Genomic DNA, 11242 nt, shown 5'->3' on the forward strand with positions numbered 1-11242 from the left:
GCAGTACCTTTTCTAAAATGCTTCTGCTGCTAAAAATGAAAGGGAAGCTGCTCCTTCCTCCTTTCATGGAAAAAGCATTTTTCTTCCTTTGTAGTTTCCTGCATGCCCCCTTCCCAAATCCAAACCAAAACTGGGACAGCTAGTGCTAATGCCAAACAAACCTATCAGATCTTTTTAGTAAAAAGGTTAATACTCTTACCACCATCACTGCACGCACTGTAAATTGGGTTCCAGATTTGTAAAGACATTCAAGCTAGCCAGAGTCCAGCAGAATCAGTGCTAGCCTTCTTTCAGTTGCTATTGATCAGAAAAGTGAGAAGTCTTCCATAACACCACTTGCCCTTTTCTGAAAATGCTAAAGGAGTCTGTAGCGACAAATGTAGTTTTCTTTAGGCACAGTTAACTTTTTTTCCCCTCTTTCCTCTGCTTAGGTTCTCTACAAAGTCTTGGTTATCTCAGATTTGCCAAGTTTGCCAGAAAAGCATGATGTTTGGGGTGAAGTGTAAGTACTGCAGGTGAGCACACAAAGATGATCTTTTACATAAGAAGTTTAGGTTTTATTCATTCAAGTCTGTCAGTAACAAATATCTCAAGATGTGATGCACTGTTAACAGCGGTGTTACTTCTTACAGTCAAACTGGCAGTGGGTTGCTTAGGTGTACCAATATTTAGGCTGGGAACCTACTTGATCATAGGCAGATCTTGTACTGGATGTTGAGTGCCTGTATAGCAAGAAGGATTTGGTTTTGATTCTCTGGATTTTCAGTCCAGTGAGCTGAAATTTTCACAGTCCCCCGTCTCAAGATAGGCATAAGTGAAGATAAATCTATTAGAAATAAATCAGATGCTAGGGTATCTATCTGACTTTCATTAGCCTAATGATACATATAACGGGATTCTTCATATGAACACATGGATCTGCTTTGGGGCTTAGAACTTTCCAGAATTCTTAAGATTTGCATAAATAATATAAATTATGGGTAGGCTTCTTTATAGGAAAAAACAGTGCTATTTAACGTTTCTCTTTCAGATTGAAATGTCACAACAAGTGTACTAAAGAGGCACCTGCTTGTAGAATATCATTCTTTCCCAGTAAGTTTACTACAAATTCTTAGCACATCAAAGTAGCTGATGGCATCACAAGAATAATGTCTGATTAAAGGTTTTTTTCCATCCCGTCTCCAACCTGTTTTTCAGTTACCAAAATAAGGAGAACAGAGTCTGTCCCTTCTGATATCAACAATCCAGTAGACAGACCAACAGAACCACAGTTTGGAACTCTTCCCAAAGCAGTCACTAAAAAGGTACGTAGTGACTGATGTGAATCTTCTGCCTCAAAGTCAGTGAGGAACTACAATAAGGAGAGGTCACAGCAATATCTTACTGGCTGGAACAAGAATGGCACTTTAGCTTTCACTTTGCAAAGAGTCTTTAGAATGACTTTTCCTCCTTGTTAAACATTGGTTGTGCACATCTTGAGCCTCCTCCTCACTCAGAGAAACTGTGTTGTGTTGAGGCTAGGGACAGCCTTCCTCGTTTCATTAAACATTAATGGAAACTCTATATTTTTGTTATGTACTCATTAGTGACTTTTCCTGCATTCCAGGAGCACCCACCAGCAATAAATCATCTGGATTCCAGCAGTAATCCCTCTTCTACAACCTCTTCCACGCCATCTTCTCCAGCACCTTTCCAGTCTTCCAACCCTCCCAGTGCAACACCTCCCCCAAACTTATCTCCTATGGGCCAGAGAGATGGACGATTTAACTTCCCAGGTAAAATCATCTTTTTCTGGAGAACTCTGCCAAGATGAGAAAGGTGTCTGTGGAGGCTAACCAAGACTTCATAAGTAGATTCAGGTTTCTGAATAGATAGTTGAGTCTTCCTCAAGGTTTGAAAGTTTTTTCCTGTATCTGATAGAAGGAAACAGTCTGTTCTTACAAGGTTTTAAGTCAAGATAGTTTTGCAGGAAGGAAATTACTGAGGAGTTCTGGTACCTTTCTTACACGATGTAATCTTCCTACTTTATTTTTCTTTTTTTCTTTTCTGATGAGTACTAAAAGAAAGTGGAATTCTTTTCTTCATTTTTCTTACTGTATCATAAAATGCATGCTGCCTGCTGTTTTTGGTCACCAGAGGCTTTAAATCATAAGTTTATCGCTAAAACAAAATATTAAAATGAAAACTTGCATGAATTATTTTTATTGGTCCCTTCCAAAAGATAACCAACAACGAACACTGGCTTTTAAAGTGTAGACAGGTGTATATGGTGAAGAATTTACATACTTCACAGATTAAGGACTCAAATATGCTGTCTTTAGCAAAGCTGATAGAAGAAAGGTTTTCATAGGAGAATTAATTCCTTCCATCTAGACATGAAGTCACATGCTGCTAAACAGGTGCTGCATCTGGCCTTAAATACTGCTGTGTTGTGCAGAAGATATCTCACCTGTGAAAGTTGCTGTTTTAGCCTCCTTAAAAGGAGCAGAAGCAGTGCCAGTTTAGAGCAAGGATTCTACAGCAGTTACTTTGTATTAGGACAAGTAATTCAAATTAAGTGAAATTAAAACTTGCAAATAGCTCTTGAGGTTCAGCCTCTCTGCATGCAGCTTGGAAAATCTGATGATATGAGAGAGGACTGAAGGACCAGCTTTTCCCTGGGCCTGCCTGTTAGTATCCCTGGGTTCTCTGAGTTTGCTTGTTGCACTTGATGTCTGAATGGGTTGTTTTCCCACCAGGCTGCTTGCTTATTGGTAACACAGCATTCATGTGACAAGTGTCATCTGTCTTCCAAAAACGCATGTGCTGAAATTCACCCCTAAAGCAGACTGATAATCAACTAATCTGCTTCCCAACAGTGAGTTGGGACTAATTCATGGAATGCATATGTGGCACTTACTGATGATCCTCTAACTTGTTTGTTGTTTTTTTTTTTTTTCTGGTGTTTTTGTTTTTTGTTTTTTTTTAACCAAACAAAAGCTGCCTACTATATTCAGCATAGACAACAGTTTATCTTCCCAGGTGAGTTGACTGTTTTAATTCTACTAACTACCTTCTGCTGCCAGAAAGTAACTGTTTGTAAATTTCTGCATGCTACCCAAGAATGATAATTCTGCTTTTGAAAAGAAGTCTATCCAATACAACAGATAAAGCAATAGATTTCTGTGAGATTCTACTCACAGCTGTGTTCCTTTGTTAACGCTGTCTTTTTGGATTATATGCTTAGAATAAATGGACGCTGTCAGTTCAGGAATTCTGAGTTCACCTTTGTGAATTGATGTTCTTGCTTATGGGATTTAAAAATGATGTAACGTTATTCATATGTGCAAGATCTTTTCTTGGTCGCTGTTCATGAACCCTCAGAAACAGCTTGTCTATTTCCAAAGTGAGAACTGGTGATGTAGGATGCCAAGTACAGAGTATTGTACTCTACATTTTGCAAGAATTTGCAGCCCATGCTGAATTTCCTGTGCATTGGTGACATTGGTCTTACTAAGTGTGGTTGGAATGCATGGCCTGCAATAAAGATTAATCCTTGCAGAACTGGGGCATCTGGATTCAAGTATTTCTGATTCCTGAAGGCCATTTAAAAGGGTGTGAGCAGCTCACAGATGAGGACAGCCATTGCAAAATGTTACAGATAAGTGAATGTTAAGAAAACTGGGATTGGTTGATATAAAGCCATGTAAAACAGCCGTTACTGCAATGTTGAATATTCTGATCTATAAGGGAAGTCCAAAATATGTATAATAATTTTCATACTTTCCAGAAATTCCCAGTCCTGCACAAATAGCACAGCCTCCAGAAACCACTGCAGACACAAAGTAAGTACTGCTTGCTTTATTTATGTTGTGTTAACCTGATAATCTTCAGGTCAGCGTGAAGGCATTGTTATAACTGAAACCAATAGCCTGCTGAATGTACCATCTGAAAACTTCTCCAGCATCATTTCAATCAACAAGAGTCATGCTGGTATTTCTGGTTTTGTAAAACTGAAAATATTTTTTAACTGGGACTGTGCCTTCAGATACACAGTTATGGTTGTGTGTGCATGTTCCCAGATCAAGAAGGTCCAATGAAATAAAAGGTAGATGGTTTCACGATTGAAACAGCATGGAAGAGCTTGGCAAGCTAACATCTTTGAAGGGATCTGAATTGTAGGGTGTGCTGATGTTTTTAACCTACATACCTAGCACTCAGAATTGCTTGACCACTTCATAAGTGTTTCTGTAGTACTGGGAATAGGAGCATCTGTTACTGGGACACATAGTAATAATGCAGCCATACCACTGCCAGTGAATTCCTACCACTTAAACACCGAGAATCACTTCAAAGTCTTTGTCTCTTATTTGCCAAAGTAATCTTAGAAAGTGCCTCGTTGTTAAGTAGAGCACTGATTGTACTTTGATCTGATCAACTATACTGCTTTCACTATCTGCACCCTATTTATTTCTTACTACAAATCTGTCTTCTCTTGTTAGTGCTAAAGAACCACCAGATATGGAGGGAGTTAAACATGAAGCAGAGGTAGGTTTAATGGTTTCCCCTTTATACCTCTTTTGTAATCCCAAAGGCCATGTTGTAACACAGCAGAAGCTTGTGGCTGTGGAGCCCTGAGTGTAGACCAGCTGTGCCTTCAGTTTCACTCAGCCTCTATGCTGCAAAGATCTGCTCTCATGATGGGTGGCTTCTGTTGCCAGGCTGAAACAATGAAATACTTGTAACAAAAAGTAACTGTTTCTAATTGGGCTAAGGTGATGCTTCTCAAATCTTTGGTTCACTCAGTTGCCTGCCGTTGTTTCTCAAGTGGTTCTTGAGCCATTTCCCCCAGGAGTGTATGCCTTCTCATAGCCTTCTCAGATGACTCTGTCCTGTGAAGGGATCTCTAGATCTGTAGTCAAACAGGTACCTCAACCTATGTAAGTCCTCTCAAAACAGACTCTCTGCATGCTTTTCCTTTCTCTTTCTGTAAACAGGTGGAAGAACCTGAGAGTAATAAATCAGAACCTGAGGATGATGAGGACGAAGTGGAAGATTTGCCAAACAGAAGGCCGCACTTGCAAGGGATGATTTATCGCAAACCCAGCCAGACCAGCGTCTACCTGCAGGAATGGGACATTCCCTTTGAGCAGATCGAACTGGGGGATCCCATTGGCCAAGGACGATGGGGAAAGGTTCACAAGGGAAAATGGCATGGGGAAGTGGCCATCAGGCTGCTGGAGATAGATGGGAACAATCAGGATCATCTCAAGCTCTTTAAAAAGGAGGTGATGAATTACAGACAGACCCGGCATGAGAACGTGGTGCTTTTCATGGGAGCGTGCATGAACCCTCCTCACTTAGCAATCATTACCAGGTAAGGATATAGCAACTTCCGTTAGCAGTGCTACACATGCTTATCTATTTATCATAGTAACAATATAGAATACATCTTTATAAACATATTTGTAATTTATATACTTGCATAACAAATATTTAAGGCATATTTATAATATATGTGTGAATTATAAATGAATATGTAATATTCCTATAGTCTGAAGGTGGAAGACATAAATGCAGCTTCTGTTGCGTGGAGGTTTGGATATTAGAGGCGTCTCTTCTTAGGGAGCTTATTTATTGGTAATTTAATTCTTATTTTTTAATCTCTTAAAGTCTTTTGAATTCTTAAATGGGATAAAGTAATCAGCAGTCTCAGCAGAAACTGGTGCTCAGGTTTTGAAAACTGGACTTATTTGTCAGAAGAGCGTAACGAGATCAGGGCCACTGAGGAAACACAGAGCATTTGCTTGCACATGCTTTAGCAATAACTGACTGGTAGTGACAGCTGCACACTGTGCACACCCACGCAGGTGTGGGCCATTTACATCATTGAAAATGGCATTGCTCAGCGGAGGGAAGAAGACTGATTCTGTCAACATGACGAGTACCATTTGAGCATCCAGTGGTCATTTTTATGTTCCTCCAACGTTTTAAAGATACTTTTTAGGACTCTTATTCTTCTTTCTTATAGCTTCTGCAAAGGAAGGACACTTTATTCGTTTGTAAGGGACCCCAAGATATCCCTGGATATTAACAAAACCAGGCAGATAGCACAGGAGATCATTAAGGTAAGCATACACCACGCTATCAGAGACGTCTGCATTCTGGGCAGAACCTCAGCAAATGTTGAGAAGCTGCACAGCTAGAAAGGATCTGTATGTTCAATAGCCTTACCACAGGGTGCTGCAGCAGGGAAAAACTTGAAATTGGAGGAAGGAAAACTGCTAATTCAGTGGGCAGTAAGCTGAAGACCTGTAGGGACAGAAATTGATCTTTTGCTTATCTGGGGTTGGGGAGGGAGAATTTTGATAAAAGGCAACCATGAAGAAATGCATGCAGGGCATCTTTCCTTCCCAGCCTCTTCTCTTTTATTAGTAACTACAGCTACGTTGATGCATTCTGAAGTAGACATTATCTTCCAGATTTGCAGTTTTCCATAGTTGTTTTCAATATTGCTCAATTGAAGGAGCATTTCTGAAGCTGTTGTTTTCTTTGCTGGCAGAAGTGTCCTAGGAATGTACTGAGCAAGCTTGTGTCAGTTGTTCCTTGTTCATGCACATAAACACTTACTCAAGTTGTGAAGTTCACAGACACCGACTGCTTCAATTAGAAGTACCCTCCCAGCAACCCTGCTGGACAGAGGAGGAAGCTGCTGTGTCCGCACTTAGCGTTTATGCTGGAGTAAATAGAGTAAACATGTATTAGAAAGAAAGGCATGCCCAGTTGGAGGCTTGTAAATCAGACAAAATTTACATCTCTGCATATAAACTTTTTTTCCAGGGTATGGGCTACCTTCACGCAAAGGGGATTGTACACAAGGATCTGAAATCCAAGAATGTTTTTTATGACAATGGGAAAGTAGTGATCACTGACTTTGGACTATTTGGAATTTCGGGTGTGGTTCAGGAAGGAAGGTAGGTGGAAGTTTCAGTGCATGGCACACTTCTGGGGCGATAAAAAACAATCTAACAGGGACACACTTCAATGCATTACACAGTGCAAGAGAGGAGACCTAGGTCCTCTACTATGTACATTTTGGAATGCACTTTTTTTTTAAAGGAGAGGCCTTTCTACACTGCCAGTGGCACACAGCTGTGAATTGAGTCTCATAACACAGAACAAAAACAATTTTAAGCCCAAGGATGAGCTGGAAAGTCAGGCCAACACTGGCATGTGTTTTTTAATATGGCAAGAAAATTAGAAAGAACATGTTAGCAAAGCCAAAACATTTAAGAAAAGTCACAGCATTAGGCAAGCCACAGATATGGGCCATATGCTATCTCTTAGTTTAATTAATACTGTGTTTCAGTATGACTTCTTTCTTTTGAATCTTTTGAACTCAGGAGAGAGAATGAATTGAAGCTGCCTCATGACTGGTTATGCTACCTGGCCCCTGAAATTGTTCGTGAGATGGCCCCTGGGAAAGATGAAGACAAGCTGCCTTTCTCCAAAGCTGCAGATATCTATGCCTTTGGGTAAGGGAAAAAGACCTAAAGAGTATCACAGGAACTTTCTAAATGAGATACGAAATAGACCTGAGCCTTGCCACTCTTCTGTCAGACACAGGATTCAGCGAGGCTGCAATTCCCTCACCTACTGAAAGATGGGGTGTGACAGTTTGAGGGGAAGGTGGGTGAATGAGCTGGGAAGGATTTGCTGCAGCCTTATTTACACTTAAGAGCTTCCTGAAAAGATTGGGATTCTGTCAGAGTTTTGCATCTTAAGAGCAGGCAAAGGCTTCATTTGTCTGTTTATGTTGCAGGACTGTGTGGTATGAGCTCCAAGCAAGAGAATGGCCCTTCAAGAACCAGCCTGCTGAGGCACTCATCTGGCAGATTGGAAGTGGTGAAGGAGTGAAACAGATCCTTGCAACTATTAGTTTGGGGAAAGAAATCAATGTAGGTACAGCAGCTGCAGGAGTCCTTCCAAAAAGCTGTTTGTCAGGGTTGCTGGAGAAGAGGTGCTGCTTATTTTACTCTTATATAATTCTAAAGATAAAGAGCAGGAGAAAGAACAGATTGGAATGAGGTACCAGCCTCTCCCCATTACTGTCAGACAGACGTGACATCCACTGGTACACAGGACACTGATTCTAAGAATGTCCAAAGCAACTGCTTAAAAAGTAGCTCTTGCTGGGCTGTCTCAAGTCACACTGCTCAGTCAATCAGTTTGCACAGCTGACATACGAACTAAGTGGAAATAATGAGCCTTAACTGTCCTTTGCAGGAAATTCTCTCAGCATGCTGGTCATTTGATCTCAGTGAGAGACCTAGCTTCACTGTCCTCATGGATATGCTTGAAAAACTGCCAAAACTGAATCGTCGGCTCTCACACCCAGGGCACTTCTGGAAGTCTGCTGAGTGAGTACTTGTGGTTGTTAACACTTATGCTGCTCAGAATTTGCTAACCGACTATTCCTGTGCTTAATTTTGCCTTCCTGGGGTCTGTCATACTTTTAATAGCAGAGTAACAATGTGCTGTTCTGCTTTTCTAGTTGCTAGGAAATTAGGCAATTAAATGTGCGTGCACTTCAGACAGTTAATTTCCTACTTCAACATATTCATTTCCCTCCTTCTGTAGATCATTTATCCAGCTTTGTTCAGGTTTCTGAGAGTATCTACTAACGTTATTGGAAAGTGCCCACACTGACCTGAAAGTGATTAGAGTTTTCCTTTTAATGGCTGGTACTGAATGAGGAAGGGAACCACCAAAGAACATGCTGCCACTTCCCTTTTAAACTGAATCATCAATTTATGGAAGAGCCTTAACGTAGCAACCTTCCTCAAGGAGCACAAAGTGGGAAAAAATGCAAACCCCTCCTCCTCTGTATGGAAGACAGCCCAGTTTGCATAGACAGATAAAGGATTGGAGCACTTTACTCAATATAGTTGACCTCTGGAGGAAAAAAAAACACGCTAAAATCCAGAATCTCTAAATTGCTTGGCAAAAGCAGTAAACTGACAGCTAGGAACAAGTTGTTACTTTTGGACTGAATAAGCTGGAATCATGTCAAGATTTGGATCAAGGAAAGATGAGAAGTAGCAGCACAAATCCTAGCCAGATCATGATACTTTCCAATTTAGGATCCGTGTTGAAACTGGGAAAGAAAACTATCACAAGATCAAGCATCTGTAAACTGCCAGAACTGGGAGAGTCCCCTGTGGCATCTGTTATGATAGATGAGACCAGAATTTAGAACTAAATCCAGGTCAGAATAGATTTGCATAAAGGACTAGGTCCATAGGACTAAAACCTTTTGTCTCCAATGTCGTGAATAACCCATCACTCAGACAATAAGGGATCCCAGTTTCACTTGCCTCAAAGTCAGGGGGAGATCAGACACTTGTGAACCGTGCCCATCGCCACATCTTTCTTTGGTGTATATTTTTCTTCAGCTGACCCTCTAGTATTTTCTATTTCTTTCCCTTTTTGATGTTTAATCTACCCCTTCCTTACCATAACCCTTCATGATCTTCCTGTCATACATTCTTATCACTAAACAAATGCTTCTGTTTACTTGTATGGTGACTGTCTTGGCATTTTGTGCCTTGGTGTGTGTGCTTTATTTGGGGGTTTTGGTTGCAGATTTCACCTTGTTTCTTGTTATAGTGTCTAACAACATTAAAAGATGGCCTCACCTTTTATACAAAAGAAAACTATTACCAGCAAAAGTTGAATGCTTACTATCCACTCATCAATAAGTAGAATTGTCTACTATTTTTTCCATGTGTTAGATATATTCATATCACAGCACTCATTTTAGAAAGGTACAATGAAAAACAGGGAGATCCTTAGATGTGGCAGTTCTTTGCATATCAGTTTCTGCTATGCGCTGGGGTGTGACTGTAGGTGGGAGGTAAGGAGTCTTTCTGAGCCCTGCTCCCTCCTTACTCCAGCAGATCAGTTACATCATCAGTCTGGGGATTTCAGTTGTCTTGATTTTTTTTTTAAGTTTTTTTTTTCTATATAGGTATCTAAAGAGAAACCAACAGAACTTGAGCTAAAAGTTCCATCATTCATAAATTGAGAAACAGCTCTTTTTCCTCTTCAGGCCTAAAGCATTGTAAATTTAAATCTGTCTCTTCCGCACATTGGGAGTGAGAGAGCAAGTTCTGCTGTGCTTAGAGACTGAGAAGGATGTCGGTACGAAAGGCAGGTTAGAATCTGGTCCAGTGTGATAAGCTGCAGAGTGTGATGATCAGTGAGGGTCTCTGATTCTTGGATTTGAAAAATAACCCCAATATTTTTAAACAAATCATCTTTTGTCTCAGAGGAGGACCATGGAGATCAAATTGTTTTATGGACAACAGTTCTTTTGTCAGGGGATTTACATGATGTGGCAGGGTCCTTTGTTAAAGTTTTTTCTTTCCTACAGAAGCCCTTTGCTGTAAAGCCCTCCAGCATGATGGCTCTGCATCAACACTTTCATGCCCTCATTTTTCCATACCACCAGATCTACTTGTGTTGGATCATCGACTCTCTCAGCCAATTTGGTATCTTTCAGTCCACCTAGTTAGACGCTGTAGAGCAGACTGGGAGCCCAGGCTGCCTAAATGCTCCCATGCAGACTGTCAGAGGGTCCTGCATTGTCCCCTAACATCACATTGGAAATTACTTGAAGTAATGCTTTCCATTTGGGCTGTCGGTTCACAAGAGTGCTCATTTCCAGAGTAATCTGCCAAGTGATTATTTTGGGTTAGTGTTTCCATAGGGAGTTCTTGAACAGCTTGTGGAACTGTGCCTTATGTAGCAGCTACCTAAATTATTTTTTCCCTGTGTAGACAGATCCTCCACTCCTACTGCAAGTGGTTCATGTAAATTTGCATACATTAAAGCTTTTTCTCTGCTCAAAGCATGTAATAGAAGTACTTTAAGTAAGTGTTGCTATTAATTATCAACATTGACAGCTGAATTAGTGCTCACTGAAGTGAAAGTGCAGGCAGCTCAGCTGGTTTTTGTCTCCTGCAAACTAGATTATATTCAGGTCACACTTAAAAAGCACTCTATATCAGTGTCAATCAGCGACCAGATGCAAAACTTACTGAAGTCACATTCCCTCTGACAACTCCTTGGAGAAACACTGCACTAACCCCCACCTGACTCTGCTGTAAGCTTTATAGTAGGTAGTTTTCAAGAGCTTGCTTTAAAATAACTGAAAACTAACTCTCATGGTGTCTTTTTCCCCTCCCTCCCATATTTCTTT

General features: G+C 40.6%; 1 protein-coding gene across 7 annotated transcripts in view; it reads left to right on the forward strand.

Moving 5' to 3' along the window:
- Nucleotides 1-11242, forward strand: part of KSR1 (kinase suppressor of ras 1) — a 48138-nt gene that overhangs the window by 31971 nt on the left and 4925 nt on the right. For 5 of the 7 annotated variants that reach the window (XM_010721977.3, XM_010721974.2, XM_031556443.1 and 2 more), the window contains exons 7-19: nucleotides 432-515; nucleotides 1031-1092; nucleotides 1198-1304; nucleotides 1607-1775; nucleotides 2980-3021; nucleotides 3770-3824; nucleotides 4482-4527; nucleotides 4977-5356; nucleotides 6011-6107; nucleotides 6820-6953; nucleotides 7383-7514; nucleotides 7802-7937; nucleotides 8266-8399. In XM_010721977.3, the coding sequence (XP_010720279.1) occupies nucleotides 432-515; nucleotides 1031-1092; nucleotides 1198-1304; nucleotides 1607-1775; nucleotides 2980-3021; nucleotides 3770-3824; nucleotides 4482-4527; nucleotides 4977-5356; nucleotides 6011-6107; nucleotides 6820-6953; nucleotides 7383-7514; nucleotides 7802-7937; nucleotides 8266-8399 (1578 nt within the window). Of the gene's footprint in view, nucleotides 1-431; nucleotides 516-1030; nucleotides 1093-1197; nucleotides 1305-1606; nucleotides 1776-2979; nucleotides 3022-3769; nucleotides 3825-4481; nucleotides 4528-4976; nucleotides 5357-6010; nucleotides 6108-6819; nucleotides 6954-7382; nucleotides 7515-7801; nucleotides 7938-8265; nucleotides 8400-10414; nucleotides 11241-11242 lie in introns of those variants that run through there. The other 2 variants (XM_010721973.2, XM_010721972.3) reach the window with 2 other exon arrangements.

The sequence above is a fragment of the Meleagris gallopavo genome, chromosome 21 (genome assembly GCF_000146605.3).
Source record: "Meleagris gallopavo isolate NT-WF06-2002-E0010 breed Aviagen turkey brand Nicholas breeding stock chromosome 21, Turkey_5.1, whole genome shotgun sequence".
NCBI classification, from domain to species: Eukaryota; Metazoa; Chordata; class Aves; order Galliformes; family Phasianidae; genus Meleagris; species Meleagris gallopavo.